General features: G+C 46.1%; 1 protein-coding gene across 1 annotated transcript in view; it reads right to left on the reverse strand.

Annotated features, from left to right (window-relative positions):
- EVL (Enah/Vasp-like) overlaps positions 1–16,933 on the reverse strand; it is a 139,091-nt gene extending 122,158 nt beyond the window's left edge. The window contains exon 1 of the mRNA XM_055418529.2: positions 16,466–16,933. Within this exon, the coding sequence (XP_055274504.1) occupies positions 16,466–16,470 (5 nt within the window). The 5' untranslated portion in view covers positions 16,471–16,933. The remainder of the gene's footprint in view (positions 1–16,465) is intronic.
- Positions 16,934–18,789: the final 1,856 nt, after the last annotated feature.

Below are 18,789 nucleotides of genomic sequence, written 5' to 3' on the forward strand. Positions count from 1 at the left end.
ACTTTCTTAACAGTATGATCTGCAGCAGCACACGTTTTTAATTTAGATGAAATCCAATTTGTTTTCTTTTATGACTTGTGTTTTGGTATTACATCTAAAAAAAATTGCCGAATTCAAGATTTACTCTTATATTTTCTCCTATAAGAAAGTTTTAGCAGGCTTCCCTGGTGGTCCAGTGGTTAAGAACCTGCCTTGCGATGCCAGGGACACTGGTCCGGGAAGATCCCACATGCCGAGAGGCAACCGAGTCCACGTGCCACAACCAAGGAGCCCGCGTTCTGGAGCTCCCGAGCTGCAGTGACTCTGGGGAAGCCCCCGAGACGAGAGGCCCAGCACCGCAACTAGAGTGGGGAGAGCCCTCCCGCAGCGACCAAGACCCAGCACGGCCAAAAATATAGATAAGGAAAGACATATTCATTAAAAAAAAAAAAGGTTTAGCTTCAACATTTAAGTTCATAATCTAAAAGTTAACTTTTTTATATGGAAGTAGGGGATTCGACTTCTGTGTATTGATAATCAGGTGTCCCAGCATTTGCTGCAATGTTTTTCCCCATTGAATTTTCTTGGCATCTTTGTCAAAAACCAACTGCTCATAAAGACAGTAGTGGTGAGACTAGTTTTAGACTCACTGAGTGTGAGGTACCTGTGCTCTAGCTTCTTGGCGATAAGCTACATGTGTGGATAACCATGTCTTATACCCATAGCCCAGCAGTCAGCACAGGGAACCTGATAAAACTCAGAGAACGATTCTATCCGCCTGTGCGGTCCCTAGCGATGCGGCCTGCCTCATCACCCACGGGGCGGACACTCTGGGGCACCTCACCCTCCCCTCCCGCAAGGGGACCAGGCAGTGCTGTTCTTCTAGCTGGGACTGTCTTCAGTGTCCTGTTTACACTGACACAGTCACACAAATTCAGGAGGGCATCTTCCTTCTTCCGAGGATAGGAAGTACCTAAAGATGCTCAGTCAGAAATCTCAGCTAATACAAGAATGGGTACATTTGATTTTCATCTGTTTACAGGCACACAGGCTCCAAGTGTGGTGCTTCTGTTTTGTATAAATGGTTTCAATTGAGTGCCAGGCCCAACATTTTTCTGTGTTCAGGCTAATGTTAGAGAATTTAAATTTTTAAATGCTAATTATGTCCCTTGTGGCTCAGCTGGTAAAGAATCCACCTGCAATGAAGGAGACCTGGGTTCCATCCCTGGGTTGGGAAGACCTCCTGGAGAAGGGAAAGGCTACCCACTCCGGTATTCTGGCCTGGAGAGTTCCATGGATGGTCCATGGGGTCGCAAAGAGTCTGACACGACTGAGTGACTTTCACTAATGACGTCAGTGGGTCAGAGCTCAGTGAAAGGGAAGCCCTCCAAAGGACCACTAATCAGAGATAAATGATGAATAAGTTGAAGAACTGAGGGCATTAAACTAATTAATGAAAGACCATTGTCTTCAAGCGACAACAAACCGGTACAAAGAGCCGCAAAAGGGAGGCACCAACACGGAAGAGGAAAGACCCAGCCCAGCCCGTTACAAACGCGATGACATAAATGAGTCCACGCTGTGTTGGCCACACCTGCTTCCTGGCACTTTCACTTCAGATGCCCCATCCCCCGCTCCTTGGCGACACAGTAACACCCAAGGCCCAACTCTCACTCTCCCGAGTACCCTTCAGGTACTCAAAATCTACCTTTACGTAAATTTTTAAGCAGATATGCTACACGAAAACAGATAAAGAGTAGTCACGTATTAAGAGAAGTCTACACTTAAAAAACAACAACTCACATTTACTACAGTAATAAATTTAAAATTCTACAGTACTTTTAAAGCAGTCACATTCAGGGAACTGCCTGGCTGTCCAACTTGGTACCACACCTGACTGCTGGGGGCCCAGGTTCGATCCCTGGTTGGGAACCTAAGATACCACAAGCTGTGCCGCGTGGCCGAGAAAACGGCGTTCACATTTACTGAGATTGGGTTTTCATTAAGTGTTTACCATCAGCTCTACCGCATAAAATAACATCCCTGTGTGTTCACACTGCCTAAGCCAGGCTCAACAATGTACATGTCTCTCAAAGATAAAAACAAGAGAGTCAAAATACTGACCTCCAGGGTTTCTTCTAGTTCTAAGATCTAAATGTCTATGATCGTTATTCTAATTTCTCTCCTGTCCTGACCTCAAAGCTACATAGTAGGGGATTAAGCAAAGATGATTCAGTTCAGTTCAGTCGCTCAGTCGTGTCCGACTCTTTGCGACCCCATGAATCACAGCACGCCAGGCCTCCCTGTCCATCACCAACTCCCGGAGTTCACTCAAACTCATGTCCATCGAGTTGGTGATGCCATCCACCCATCTCATTCTTTGTCGTCCCCGTCTCCACCCACCCCCAATCCCTCCCAGCATCAGAGTCTTTTCCAGTGAGTCAACTCGTCACATGAGGTGACCAAAGTACTGGAGTTTCAGCTTTAGCATCAGTCCTTCCAATGAACACATGCAAATATGCCCAAGGACAACTGGCAGCCACACTTGTTCACACTTGTTCATACTGGCCCTCCACTGAAAACTATAAACACTCTTGTCCAGGTGTCTGAGTTAGCCTCTAAGCTGAAATGACCATGGTGAACAAGAAAAGGTAAAATACAACTTATCTCCTTAGATATACTAATCATATTTCTTTTAAAATCCAAGTCTGATTATTTCATTATGTCTATTCCTACTGTCTGTTTTCCCTTTGTTTTGGGTTAAGTCTTCTCGTATATCTGGTCATTCTTGATTGAATGCCAGTCATTGCACATGTACAGTTCATAGATAATTCCAGGCTCCTAGAGGATTTGCTTTTGTTTCTGACACACAGGTAGGTCAGAGGCACGAACTACTCCAGGTCACCTGAATCCAGCTAGATACACAGATGAGACAAGGCAGTACTCCAGCTCCTGAGAGCGCCAGTCTCTGTCCAGTTCACTCCTGTCCCTAAGAAAAGCCCTTAGGAAAACTGGGGTGTTTACTAGGGCTTCTCCTCCTCAGCAAGGGTGTGCACCAACTTTTATAAAAATTTCCCATCCCATGAATCTGGCTAAAGCTTTGATCATCTTCTCAGTTGACAATTTCAGCACTGACAATTGCTTCAAGGAAAGAAATGGTGCCAAATGCAGGGTTACCTGACATCTCTACCTACACCTTGGCTCTGAAAATTCCTTCTGCCTTGTGGTTCTCCTATGCCCTCAAACTGACAGTTTTTTCTCAACTTTTCACCTTGTCTTGTTCTTAGTAGGTCTTAGGCCCAAGTGATCTGATCTGATAGAACACTGCCAGAAGTAGAATCCCCAATCCAGTACAAAAGCCTTCTTCAAAACTGAACCAGATGGCAACTTTCTAACATAAAATACTCTTCATCTAATTCGAGTCTTCTCTAGTTGACTTCTACAACTTCTGCAGTTCTGAAATTTGAGTTTTTCCCAGGGAACTAACCAAATCAGGCGATGAAGCAATCTGGAGTGTGAGAAAACAAGAGCTGGCATTGCTGTTGACTAACAGAAAACCATAAAGCCCTAATTAAAACAAAGCATCAATCAAAACTAATTTCATCATGCCCTGTAATCTAAAATCTAACAGGCCTTATGGCTGGAATGGGAGGCATGGAGCTCCCTTCAAAAAATGACACAGCTGGAACCTAGGAGCTATAAACCCCTAGACCTGGAGCCCAACACACAACAGACACGGGAAGGCCATTCCCTGGGCCTTGCTCCTCCTCCCTGCCCCTCCCTGATCCCCACCCAGAGGTGGGCAGACACTGAACACAGGCTGAAATTTCAGCACAGTCCAATTCTCTCACTACAAAGTCTAAGGCTCATTTTCAAGTTTCTGCGGTACTGAACAGGAGGAACTGGGGTTGAGGTCATAAAAATGAACTCGTGAATCAAGAGCAAATGCTCTTGCCTACTTTGGCCTGTAACTAAAGAGGAAACCTTGGGTGAAGAAGAGTGAAAAAATAAGAAATCTTTGTGTCCCTGGTTCAGATGGTAAAGAATCTGCCTGCAATGTGGCAGACCTGGGTTCAATCCCTGGGTTGGGAAGATCCCCTGGAGGAGAGCATGGCAACTCACTCCAGTATTCTTGCCTGGAGAATCTGCATGGACAGAGGAGCCTGGTGGGCTACAGTCCATGGGGTTGCAAAGAGCCAGACACGACTGAGCAACTAAGCACACAATATATGTGGCCTAGGCAAGGCCTCTGGGGCCTGAGAAATGGGCTATCTCTCATCTGAGACATAGGGCTCATGCACTAGTCAACAAACATTTACTGAGCACTCACCAACCTTTCAGAGAAACCAGACCCAGTCTTGATCTCAGGACTAGGCCAGCAGTTCTCAACTCTGGCTACATACTTAATGAGAGATTTTAAATGAAGTAACAGCAACAAAACACTTTATTTCAGATTAGTGGACTCTAAGGCAGGGCCCTGGCACTGGAAGGGGGATGGGGAAGAAGGCCTTTTCAACTGCTTCCGATGCCCAGTGACGGTTAAAAACCACTGGACTTAGAGAATTTCTAAGTTTTTGAATCTAATTTTCTATGGTTTGACAAATGAATATTTTTTACAGGTAAAACCCTCCAAAATAAACCAGCTTCATTCACACTTTGGAGCGAGGGTGACTGAGGTTAAGGGTGCCTTGACTGTGCTGACAGTCCTATCCTGAGGGGTCACATCCAGCCTTGGATGCATATTCAAAAGCCAAACATATCACGTTATAAGTAAGAACTTGTCCCAAGGGGCATTCAGATGCCTGAATCATGCCATTCTGGATTTGTTCCTTTGGGTTAAAGCACTATTTGGCCATGATTTTTGTCACATCTGTTTAACGTGAGTGCTATTAATTGATCATTTTCTTTAAAATCAACTCGCTAAAGCAGTAAGAGAGTATTAGCCCTCCTAAATATTAAAACACACAATACAGGCTCTTTAGTAAGATATTGGCACCCAAATAAATATAGACCAATGGAACCTAAGATTGAGGGCAGGAGAAGAAGGGGACTACAGAGGATGAGATGGTTGGATGGCATCACCGACTCAATGGACATGAGTTTGGGTAAGCTCCGAGAGTTGGTGATGGACTGGGAGGCCTGGCATGCCACGGTTCATGGGATCGCAAAGAGTCGGATACAACTGAGTGACTGAACTGAACTGAAATGGAACATAACAGAAACTCCAGAAATGGGTCAAATAAATTAAACATGACAAAGGACAAAACCTAAAAACACTGGGGGAAAATGGAATTTTTAATAAGTCGTACTGAGATAACTGAAAAATGAGATGGAAAAGGCTAAAATTGGATCTAGCTCTCAAACCCATATATTCAATTCCAAGTGGGTCAAAGATGTAAAAGTTTGAAAAGAAAAAAGAAATGATACAGGTACTAGAAAAAAAAAAAAAGGTGAATTTAACCTGGGGACGTAGAAAACTTTCTAGCTATGACTGAAAATCAAGAGGCAGTAAACAAAAAATTGAAAAAAGAAATACCCACAAAGTCACACGCATTAAGCACCTCGTCTGCACCATTTCAGCTCCTCCCGTCTTAATTATTTTTATTCCAGCCACCCCTGAGGCAACCAGCTTTGTCCGGGCTCTGACCTGTGTCCAGAGCCTGCCTGGTGGGGCGGGGGGGGGGGGGGGAGCGTCTGTTGAGGCCCCAGAGAGCTGCCATGTGTGCCCTCTCGGGACCCACTGAGAGCACCAGCGGGGCAATACATGCCAACCGGGGCACTCCTCTGCCAAATGAAGACGGGACCTAATGGACGTATCACCCTTCCTTCCCCCAAATATCAACCCTATGCTCTCCTCCAAACACACACGAGCCTCCATCTTGGGTAGTTTTCTAGAGAACCCAGTTAAAATACCACTAATCTGATGCAGTGATTTTTTTCTAATACACACAAAAATAAACATTTAATTATTAAAATTTAAAAAGCATTCATCAAAAGGATCATAATTCCCTACTCTTTAAGCATGGGCTACGCAACAGTACTGGGCTTCCCTGGTGGCTCAGTGGTAAAGAATTCAGGAGACACAGGTTCGATCTCTGGGTCAGGAAGCTCCCCTGGAATAGGTTCTTGTCTGGGAAGTCCCATGGACAGAGGAGCCTGGCGGGCTGCAGTCCACGGGGTCGCAAAGAGTCAGACACGACTGAGCGACTGAACAAGAGGAACGAGGACTGCTTTGAAAGGACGACAGAATGAAGCGGGGAATGAAAGAGGGACCTTACAGGATGAAACCGGGGGTCACGGTCGGCACCCAGTGACCCAGCACGCTGCGGGTACGCACCCCGCAACGCGGGATGCAGTGTCACTTTCTCGTGATCCTCCTGCCCCAAACTGACAACCCCAGGCTAACCCCGAGGGGAACATGAAACAGATTCCAGCAGAAGGGCATCCTGTAACAGACCTAAACAGGTACATCTCAGAAAATAGAGACAGTCTGAGAGATTTAAGAACAAAATGCAATGTGGTATTCTGGATCAGAACATGACACAGAAAAAGGACATTCGGTCAGACCAACAACTATGGACTCCAGCTATTAATACTGTTACCAACAGCCGTTCACTGAATACAACAAATGGACCGTGAAGATGTTAACAGTGGAAGCGGTGCCAGTACAGATATGTGTGTGGGAACTCTCCGGACTCTCTGTACTATCTGCTTAATTTTCCTATAAATCTAAAGTTGCTTTAACATGTAAATTCTATTTATAAAAAGAAAAAAAAAGGCTTATGAAAAGCACTCCTCCGTCCCCAGCACTGGGGCCTGGGGTCTGCATTTTGAAAGGACACACGGTGCTTCCTGCGCACATTAAAGTCTGAGAAACACCAGGGACACGGAGAGCTACAGTGCACAACGTCCTTACAAAGGAAAAAAAAAAAAAAACGGGAAAAAAGAACCCATTCCACATCAGTAAACAAATCCTGTCTCCTGGCAGTGGTATGGAAACACCAGATGACAGCACGGGCACCCCAGCAATTCATTAAGCACATAATGAAAGTTTTCATCTTGGATGCCAGCATCTCCCATTCGGGAGCTGCCCGGAATGTTGTACTTGGGAGGACGCATGACGAGGCAGAATGAATGTCATGATTTATTGCCCATTTGGGGTACAAGTGGCAGCATCGATTTTCATAAAGCATCTACCAAGCACCAGGCACAGTGCTAGGCTCTTGGGACCCAACAGAGATCAAAACAGATGTAACCCTGTGAGGCATAGGCCAGAAAAAGCAAGTATAATAATTATAAAGAATAACAGCAGAGGAAATATGGAATCCCACAGAGCAAACAAGAAAGGGCCCTCAGTCAGGGTAGGGGTCAAGGAGTTCCTCCCTGAGGAAGTGACATTTCAACTAAGATTTGAAGGCTAGGCACTGAGCAAGGTGAAGAGGAAAAGGAAGTTTTACTCAGGTCAACTCGTGAGCTGGTCCATCAGACCTCTACTTATTTAAGGATCCTTTGAGAGAGTATGGAAACTAGATGAGAACAACAGACAGCTCCTCAGAGGCCCAGGATGGAGCACAGCTGCCAGAGTGTGTGAGGGGCTGGAAGCTTTACCGAGAGAGCAAGGACAAATACGTGACAAGGGGAAGGACTGGAGAAGGCAAGTGGCTTCCCAAACCGGCCCCTGTAAGGGACGGTGTCCATTTCCTCTAAGACACTCGGAACACGTGTCCCATCGGCTCCCACTGTCCTTTCTGCCACCACTTCCGTCAATTTCACAGTCAACTGCAGTAACTATTTCTTCATCTAAATTTTCTTAGTACAATTATCTTCTCCACCCCAAAATAACATGTCTGTTTTGTCTTTATTTCAGTAGTTCTATTTTGTGTCTTTTATAGAGAATGTCCTGAATCATTTTTAGAAGTTGAAGTATCAACAGAAACTGTGGTTTCTAAAGCAAAAAATTATCACTTATGGTAGACAAGTTAGGCAGCAATCTGACAGAGGGCAAAATATCTGAAGTCAGAATTGTCCCAGATCTTCTAAGGTTTATCTTCCTCACAGACATAACAAGGTGAGGTGGGGGAGGTAAACAGCCAACTTTTATTGAACATCATGCACTGAGAACTTTTTATGTATTCTTGTTTGAGCCTCGCAAACCTAAGAAGGAAGTAGGATTAGCCTCTTTATATTTGAGAAAAGTGGAGGGTCATAAAGGTTAAGTACTTTGCACCAAGTTAGTCAGCTGGTAGAGTGGCTCTGGGGCAGAATCCAGGTCTATTAGACTTTAAAAGCCAGGCTGCTTAGACTACAAGGGACAAAATGTGGCCTAAATCAGTATTTTAAAAAAGTTCATTCACATTCCTACTTTAAGTCCAAACCCAAAAATAGACGTCTTTCACACAGCCTTAAGGACAGACAGACAATCCACCTTCAAACCCAGTTGTTTCAGGGGACTCGGGAACAGGGCTCCCCCAACTGGCGAACAGGTGCAAGCACACCATTTATTTCTAATTCCTTTTCTAATCCTCAAACTTTTTGGGAGAGGAACCTCCAAGTTAAGACCAGGAATAAAGTTCCTTTCATTATTTTTCTCTCTTTTGTGCTTAAAATTTACATTCTGATGATATATATCAACAGACTTTGGTGCCAGTAATACTATTTTGCTACCTTATTTTAAGGAAATAATCAGAGATGCCCTCTAAGACTTAACGTGCAGTCATTATCATGTAGTTTACAATGATGATATTCTAAAAAGAAGCCAACTGTCCCAAACTTGGGGTACTGGTAAATAAATTATGATATATCATCTGATACACTTTTATTCAGTCATTTTACATGTTTTCAAAGAACATTAATAACAAAGGGGAAATGCATACATGTCGAATGCAAAAATGCCCAATACAAATACACAGTACATTATCAATTTTGTGAAAATGTCACTCTCACATATGGAAAAGATAAAGGAACTATACCCTGTGTTTCATGGTTTATCCTTCCTTCAATAGTAGGACCAATGCTGATTTTTATTGTCTTCTTTATAGTTTCCATGTTTTCAAATTCTCCATATTCAATATAGTTGCATTTTAAAAATATATTTATTTATTTGGCTGTGCCAGGTCTTAGCTGCATCTGGTATATGGGATCTAGTTCCCTGATCAGAAACTTAACCCGGGCACCCTGCATTGTGAACGCAGAATCTCAGCCACTACACCACCAAGGACTGTGTTAGTCACTCAGTCGTCTCCTACTCTTTGCGACCCCACAGACTGTAGCCCGCCAGGCTTCTCTGTCCATGGAATTCTCCAGGCAAGAATACTGCAGTGGATTGCCATTCCCTTCTCCAGAGGAGCTTCCCAACCCAGGGACTGAACCCTGATCTCCTGCCTCACAGGCAGATTTTTTACCATTTGAGCTACAGTAAAGCATCTGCCTACACTGCCAGGGAAGTCCCACTTAAACCAGAAAACAGTTCTATAAGGTCTTCTCCATTCAGGATGGGAAAGGGAAACAGCTGTTCGCTGAGGGGGGACCACTGTCCTGCCCACCTCACCCAGAAGTAAGCTGGAGGCCCTCTTCAAGTTATTGCACTACTCGAGCACTTGTGATCTTCACTTAACAACGAACAGTCATCAAGCTTATAGTCTACTGCAAGGTTCAAACTTGGTAGACGACAGATTTCCTTTAAAAGGAAAAAAACCTTGTGAAACAATACTGGTTTAATTTATTTTCATGTAGCTTATTCAGGAAATTTCTTATATTTATGTGACTAGATACAAACAAAACTACCAAACCAACAAAATTCAAAATGACATTACTTCCAATAAAAAGATGACACTGCTTATATTAAAAATCATTACTCAGGGACTTCCCTGGCAGTCCAGTGGTTAAGACTCTGAGTTTCCACTGCAGGGGGCGAAGAGTTCAATTCCTGATAGGGGAAGTAAGATCTCATGTGCTGCACAGCCAAAATGTAAATACTAAAAGAAACAAACAAAAAAATCGCCCACAAGGTAAATATGGTAATGACACAGATCTAAAAATAAGCAGACAGGACAAGAGAGAAGAGCCAAAGATACACACACACAGGCGCCACAGCTCCACAGCTTGTCTCCCGAGATGACTTCCAAAGACACCTGGAGGTGTGCTCCTGTCTATTCTGCAGCAACAAGCTCAGAGATGTACCTGGACTCCAATGTGTTAGCCAGTGCGGACTCACTGTGATACGAAGGCCATGTTTGTGCCTGGGTTTCGCATGCTGTACTCTAATCGCGCTGCATTCTGCCGAACTCCAAACGGATACAGTGCCCCGGCCCAGAGGAGATAGTTCCCCAGCATATAACCAGACCTGTGGGATAGGAGCCTGACCAACACACAGCCCCAGTGCATGCGCACGCACACACACACACACACCTGACCAACAACACACACGCCTGACCAACAACACACAAAACGCCTGACCAACAACACACACACACGGCACACACACCCCCAGTGTGCGCGCGCACACACACCCACACAACCAGACCTGTGGGATGGCAGCCTGACCAACACACACACACACACGAGCGCACGCACACGCACACACACGGCGCGCACACACACACACAACCAGACCTGTGGGATGGGAGCCTGACCAATGCACACACACACACACACGGCTGGCCCTGGTGATAGGAGGCTGACCATGCCTTACACACACACACAAGGCTGACCCTGGCAGGGGCAGGCAACCTTTCTGAACACTGAAGGTAATGCTCCTTCAGACATTCACACACGCACACACACACACACACACACACAGGCAAACTTTCTGAGCACTGAAGGTAAAGCTGCTTCAGACGTTACCACGCACCCTGAAGCGGATTTTGGGATCCACGTTTGTACTGCTGTTCAACATTCCTGGTATCTCTGCCACATATCTACTGACATAATCAAGTATCTGATCAGCAATTCTGAAGAACAAATATAGTTTGAATCTTTACCTCATATTCCAGACAATTTGAAGGATGCACTTTCTTGAAATTTTATATATAAAACAGAAAACAACTTAAAACTTACCAAACTTCTAGACAAATGCTACCTTAAATGTAAGAAAGATGGAAAAATTCCAAACAAAATGGCTTAATAACATAAAAAAATCTTAAACTTCCATTATCAAATCTTTCAAAGATAAAAGGCAGGTAGGGAAAATGTTCACAGAAGAGAATCTTCCCACCCAAGAGAGAAATGATTAAAGTATATAAACAGAAATATTTTGAATACTGTACATGTGGGTGTCTTGTTTTTAAGTAGAAAAAGGATTCAGAAAAGGGTCTATAAGTGTCTATAAATCTTCTAAGGATGGGAACTATTTGGGGGAGGAGGTTTGGTTCCTTCTTCCCATCTAACCCAGTAGCAATGAGAAGGCCTCCAAAGATGATTTCTGAATAAAGATATGAGAATACATAAGGTCTGCTAGAAGAAAAGAAATAATTCAGGCAACAGGCTAGAAAATTAAGAAAAACTCAACGTACTAGGTCACTTCAGTCGTGTCCAACTCTTTGCGACCCTACAGACCATAGCCTGCCAGGCTCCTCTGTCCATGGAATTCTCCAGGTAAGAAAACTACAGTGGGTTGCCATGTCATCCTCCAAGGGATTTTCCCGAGCCAAGGATCAAACCCATGTCTCTTACATCTCCTGCACTGACAGGTGGGTTTCTACCACCAGTGCCACCTGCGAAGCCCAAGAAAAACTCGGACACAGCCTTAATTATCCAAGTCATCTGATTCAACAGAACTTTTTACTACAATATGTGGACATGTGCCTCAGATGTTCAGTTTATTTTTTAGAATGCATCTCCAGCCCTATGCCTTTCTAAGACACTCCTGGATAGGGTCAGTTCAGAGGTTTCATTTCTGACCCTTTACAATCTACGCACTCCCATGAGATTATTTAGCAAGAAAAATATGACATTTTCATTTAAAAAATTTCAGCATTGAACAAAAGGATTTTCACAGATGAGCCATACTGCTTATAAATATCTAAATTGAATGAGCTGAAAACAAAGGTTATGAAAAGACCCCCCCAACTCATTTATGTCCATTTGCAAAAGCCCAGTATTTGAGGTACATATAAATATACACGTATGGATGTTTAACTACAATCAGTCTGCAACAGAGAACCATGTCAAACTGTTAGCAGCATTTTAAAAGAAAAAAAAAAATCCATAAAGGAAAAGGGTAACTGGATGACTCATTTTGGAAAAAGTATTTAAAAACTTTCATTTCTATATCCATGACTTGTCATCTGATCCCCCAAAATGGGATCTGAGAATTCTATTATAGATCAAAAAATAAAATGTTCTAGTCAAGTGGATTTATGAAACAAACAATGAAGGAAACAAGACAGAAAAAAGAAATGAATATTAAAAGGGAGAAAAAGCAACTGCTTCCTTTGCTTTACAGTAATGATGTGCCATTTTTTCCAATTAATTACTTGCTAAAAGGAAATAAAGATTTATTCTTAAAGCTACCTTGATCCTAAGCTCATTTCACAAACTGAAATGCTCTAATATAGCTATAACACAAGAAAATACGTGGTGTTATTCTCCACAGCTTCTGTAACCTGATAGCTTAAGTCTCCTCCAAAACTGAATGTTGACTCAAATTGTCCCTCACATCAGGGACTTTTTGCGTGCATGCTAAGTTTCTTCAGTCCCATCTGACTCTGCAACTCCATGGACTGAAGCCCACTAGGCTCCTCTGTCTATGCGATTTTCCAGGCAAGAATACTGAAGTGGGCTGCCATTTCCTCCTCCAGGGATCTTCCCGCACCAGGGACCAAACTCGAGTCTCTTAGCTCTCCTGCACTAGCAGGAGGGTCCTTTACTACTAGCGCCACCACATCAGAGACTTTTACTTCCAGTGGCTCTGAGGTTAAAGCATCTGCCTACAATGCGAGAGACCTGGGTTCAATCCCTGGGTGGGGAAGATCCCCTGGAGAAGGAAATAGCGACCCACTCCTGTATTCTTGCCTGGAGAATCCCATGGACGGAGAAGCCTGGTGGGCTACAATCCACGGGGTTGCAATGAGTCGGACACGACTGAGCGAGCGACTTAAATATGAACTTAGTAAATCAGAACAATCCTCCTGCTGGAAAAAACTAGAAAAACGGGGGGATAATAGAATAAAATTCTGCCTGGAGGCTTGAAGAAGAAGGGACATCAGATGCTCAGGGAGATGAGATCAGTACTTGGGGATACTTTTCCCTGGGGATGTTTGCCAACTCTAGGGGGAATCCTAAAAGCATGGCGTTGGGTTGGGGGATAAGAGGGCTAGAGAAGAGATGAACACTAGCACTAAAGGTCAAACGAACAGGTAGAAACATCCCAATCCCTGAGACTGCACTGAAGTGACTCCAGGTTATAAGTGTAAGGCCGGACTCCGGTAGCCATCTTGGCTTCTCCTTCTCGTCTTCTTTTCCCGCTGGCGGGAAAAAAGTCCCGCCGGACTCTTGACTATTGTACTTCCTCGACCTCACTTGCTTGGGTCCGGGAACCCCGCCCGGGGGGGCCTCGCCATTAAAGCCTGTTACACCACCTATTTGGTGTCTGAGTTCTTTTTTATCTAACATCATTGGGCCGTTTTGACCTTACAATAAGTGCCCCATTTGTCTGGCAAAAGCAAACGTGAATTATCTCTGGAAGAGGAAAACATCATCTTGGGCAAATGACTTTCTACAATTTTGCAAATCTGATGTCCAGCAGAATTAAAACAAAACAAATTAAAAAGCAAAAACAATTAGACACATAAGGAGAAAAGACAATATGAATGAAAAACAAGGAAAACAGACGTTGGAAATGACTTATAAATACTGCCATAATGGGACAAACTTCAAGCATTATACATACCATGTTCAAGGAGATGAAAGAAAATACTGATAATATTGGCAGACAGCTAGAAACTATACAAAGAAAGTATAAAAAGAAAGCCAAGTCGAAATTAAAGAACCAAAAACCGTATAATAACTGAAATTAAAAACTCAAGTGATAGGAAAGATAAGAGAGGGGAGATCCAGAATGAAGGAAAAAGAAAACACAGAAGGAAGATTAAGAGACACAGAAGATACAGTGAAATAGCCTAACGCGCGTAACTGTAGTGCTAGAAGGAAAGGTGAGAGAGAATGGGAGAGAAGCAACATGTGAAGTCCCAATGGCACAAGACTTCCAAAACTAATGGAAGACACGAAGCCAAAGATTCAAGAAGCCCTAAGTTATGTTACTCTTTTTTTAAAAAAATCCACACAGCACAGAAAATACTGCTGAAAACCAAAGACAGGGAACATTTCAAAAGCAGCCAGATGAAATTCCCAGGTGGTCCAGCTAAGACTCCATGCTCCCAATGCAGGGTGCCCAGGTTTGATCCCTGGTCAAAGAACTGGATCCCACATGCCAAAACTAAGAGTTCTGCATGCTCAATGAAGACCAAAGATCCCACGTGCCTCAACTAAGACCCAGTAAAGCCAAATAAGTTTTTTAAATAAATGTTTTTTAAAAATTTAAATGGAGAAAAAGATTACTTTCAAAGAACGACAGACAAATGACTTCTCAACAGAAAACAATCGATGTCAGAAACCATGAGGTATCATTAAAGTATTAAAAGAAAATAATGGTAAACCAAGAATTTTTCAACTACTGAAAAGATCCTTCTAAAATGGAGGAAACTGTTCTAAAATTAGACTGTGGCAATGGTTCATAACTCTGTGAAAATACTGCATGTGTGTGTGTATATGAAAATACTAAAAATCACCCAACTGTACACTTTAAATGGGTATATTTTAGGATATGGGAATGATTATTTCAAGAAATCTTTTTCAATGAAGAATAAATAATGAAACCTGTGAACACTAAGAATTTGTCACCAGCAGACTTGCACTAAAGAAATTCTAAGGGGAATTCCTCAGATGGAAAGAAATGATTTCAAATGGAAGACTGGAAGATGACAAAGGTGGCACAGCAGAGTGATGGGGAAAAGACATTTTTTCATAAACAGTGCTGAATAAATGATTCTGGTAAAAATGAAAAATTTGACCCCCTTTTCACAAGTTATACAAAAATCACTTCCAAATGGACTGTGGATCTTACTTTGAAAGGCAGGGCAGTAATATGTTATAGTAAACTATCTTCTTGATTTTGCCAGAGAACTCCCACAAATTAGGAAGAAAAAGATGTGAAAACCCCAAACAAAAACTTCTGAACAAGTACTTCATAAAAGAAAATATCAAATAAACATAAAAAGATGTTCATTCTCATCAGTCTGCAAGAAACCATAATCCAAAACCACAATGGGATACCTCACCAGGCTGCCTGCACAATCAGGATGCCTGCACAGGATGGCTAAAATTCAAGACTGACAATACCACGTGTTGGCAACGAAGCAGAGCACAAGAACTCTCATACACTTGCTGGAAGGAGTGTAAACTGGTACAGGCACTTCCGAAATTTGGTGTTACCTCTTAAAGTCGGAAGATACAGGTATCTTTTGACCTAGAAGTTCTACTGCTCAGACTGTAAAGAATCTGTCCATCATGCAGGAGACCCAGGTTTGATCCCTGGGTTGGGAAGATCCCCTGGAGAAGAGAATGGCAACCCACTCCAGTACACTTGCCTGTAGAATCCCAAAGACAGAGAGAGGAGCCTGCCGGGCTATAGTCCACAGAATTGCAGAGTCGGACACGACTGAACGGCTAACGTTTTAGAAACAAGTGTCCTCAAATAGCGGAATGCTTAAGATGTAGTATCTTCATATAATGGAATACGACAGATTAATAAAAATTAGCAACAGTTAGGTAATGGATGAATTTCAGAAACATCTTGAGTGAAAGAAGCCGGACACACAAAAGAATATATATTGCATGAGTATTTCATTTATATAAAGATCACAAAACGGGCAAAAATTAAAGACACTAATAGTGTTTACGGGATATATGTTTAGAAAGTACAATTACACAGACAAAAGGCAAGGAAGTGATAATCCGCAAAAGTCAGGACTGGGTGACCTCTGGAGAGAGAATTTCGAGTTCCTGGTACTGGCAATGTTTTTTTCTCGAACTGATACCTATCAATCCCCCCTGGCTGGGTAATGAACCACGGAATGGTACGCTGTGGGTCTTGCACTTGAGTGGCGTGCAAGAAGAAAGGAAATAGGGAGGAGAAAAAGGGAGCAGAGGCAGGCGAGCAGCTCCAGGTGGAAGGACACGACCCCTTAACGCGCGAGCTCGGGGCGGCGGCACAGGGAGGCCGGCCAGAGTCGAGGGGCGGCTCGGGGCCGGGCGCGGCCACACAGGCCCGCGGGGTCGCCTCCCCGCGCGGCCCCGAGCCCCCCGCGAGCTGCACAGGCGGGCGCCGCCCGCGCCGACTCCCCCAGGCCCTCCCGGCGTCGCCGAAGCACCGCCACCGCCGGCGCTCCCGAGGCCCTCCCCGCGCTCCGCACGCGCGCGCCAGACTCACCTCATTGTCGCTGCCGGGGCGGGCGGGCGCGCGGGCCGGGGGGCGCGGCGCAGGGCGTTAGCGGGGCAGCCGGCCGCGGGCGCGGCGGCTCCGCGTCTCGCTGGGCTGCGGCGGGCAGCGGGGGCTCATCTTCTCGGGGCGGGCGTCCGGGCCGCTAGCTGCGGGGACGGGCTGAGGCGGCGGCGCCTGACAGCCGGGCCCCGGCCCCTGCCATCTTGGCGGGCGCGTGCCCGGGCCGCCGCGTGCGCGCGCCGCCGGGGTTGGGGAAAAGGAGAGGAAGGGGCAGGGGCGAGCGCCGGCGGGTCCCGCCGGCCGGGGGAGCGCGCGCCCGCCCGAGACTCGGGGCGCAGTTCCCGGGCGGGCGCGGGCGGCTGCGAGGTCGTCGACGGAGAGGCGGGCGCGCGCGGGAGAACTCAGCCCGGGAGTCGAGACTGAGGAGAAAGCGCGCGCGGCGGCCCAAGCACCACACAAAAGGCGCGGGGCCCCACCGCCCGCGCCGCCGGCAGAGCGGAGCCTGGGGCTGCGAGGGGCGGGGCGGGGCCTGGGGCGGGGCTTGGGGCCAGGCCCGGCCGGGAGGGGTGGGGCCTCGAAGGAAGCGTGCCTTTGAGCGGCGAGAAGGAGCTCGGTAGGGGCCTGGCCGGGACGGGCGGATGTGGCGGGGGCGGGGCTTAGAAGAACGCTTGAGCCTTGAGGGGCGGGGCCGAGGAGGAGGGCCGGGGCGGGGCTAGGGGGCAAGGCCTGGTCGCGAGGGGCGGGTTGGTGCCTAGAGGGCGGGGCTATGGGGCGAGGCCTGGCTGCGAGGGGCGGGGCTTCGAAGGAAGCGTGCCTTTGAGCGGCGAGAAGGAGCTCGGTAGGGACCTGGCCGGGACGGGCGGATGTGGCGGGGGCGGGGCTTAGAAGAACGCGCGAGCCTTGAGGGGCGGGGCCGAGGAGGCGGGGCGGGGCCAAAATGGGCGGGGCGTCCGCGCGGCGCCTGGAGCGCGGCGCCCCCTCCCCGCGCCCGGCGCCTCCCCCAACCACAGAGGAAGCGTAGAGCTTCGGCGTCCTTGGCCTTGGTGGGAGAATTCCATCTAACCCCCTCCCTGCGGTGGGCTCCGCCTGCTCGGAGCCAGTGAGTCACCTGGATTCTCGGGGCGTCGACTGACCTCTTGTCTTTGTAAATACAGGGTCAAGGCTGGGAGTCAGTATCAACAGCTGAAGGATCTCTCAATCCATAAAGCCCCACCTGGCGCCCCCAAAACAAACACTTGGGAACAATCGCATCGGCTGCGCTAGGTTGTCCAGGTTTTTTCTCTGATTGCTAAATCCCCAGCCCTTCCTGAAGGTTAGCCATTCTCGTTGCTGGAAGTACTAAACCCTCCGAGTCTGACTTTCCACATCTAATTAGACGCCGTGCGTTGCGCTTTCGTACTATCGTCACTAACGCTCCCATTCTCCTCTATCACAGCAACAATGAAATTTGTCTTCTAAAAAATTGCATCTGATCAAAAGCACGTGAAATGTTTATCGGTGTTTGGCATACATTAGGAGGGCAGCAAAGGGGTCGCTATTTACTCCTGGCCGGCAGTGAGAAGTGGCTTTGTGAACCGAGGGGTTTTGCCCAAGATACAGGAAGCGGTGGCGCCAGTTCTCAAGCCAAGGTTTTTCTGATTCAGAATCCCAGTGGCCGTCCATTCTCACCTGCTTCGGTGACCATCCTCACACGATGCATATTGATTCCCCTCCCTCAGCATCCACCTGTCCTCAGACTTCCTTAACCTTTGGCCGTCACATCTCCACTTTCCTTCCCCGATTTGTTTGAGCCAATGTCTTCAGACTCAAAGCGCACCTTGGTCCTCCACAGTTCTGTCTGAGCCCCAGAGATTTTCAGCCCTTCCTAATCTTATTTGTCTCTCTCTTCCCGGGGCCAAGACAGGCTATAGAAGAGACTTATTAGACCCTAAAAATTCCTAAATGGACAAGCTCCAGGTCCCCTGGAGATGTCTCAATGTGCTCTGCAGAGACAGAGTCATCCCTGGTTCCTGCATAGCAAGGTTTTGTGAGAAGAGCCTCCCAGGACATTGACCTGTTTTTTCTCAGCCTGGTTTATTGAAGCATGTGGCCCACTCTGACCTCTAGATCGAGCACTTTCCCTGATGCCTTGGAGTCTGCAGCTGGAGGAAGATTTGCTGGGCGATATTGATGGCAGATATATAGTACTGCAGTCCATGGGATCACAAAGAGTCGAACATGACTGAACAACAGAACTGACTGATTGATGGCAAATTTCCTATAGAACATTAGTACCAAAGGTGAGGGATACATGCCTTTGCCAACCTTTCCTG

This window comes from Moschus berezovskii, chromosome 21, assembly GCF_049115385.1.
Source record: "Moschus berezovskii isolate FMDL1 chromosome 21, NW_MosBer_1.0, whole genome shotgun sequence".
Taxonomy (NCBI): Eukaryota; Metazoa; Chordata; class Mammalia; order Artiodactyla; family Moschidae; genus Moschus; species Moschus berezovskii.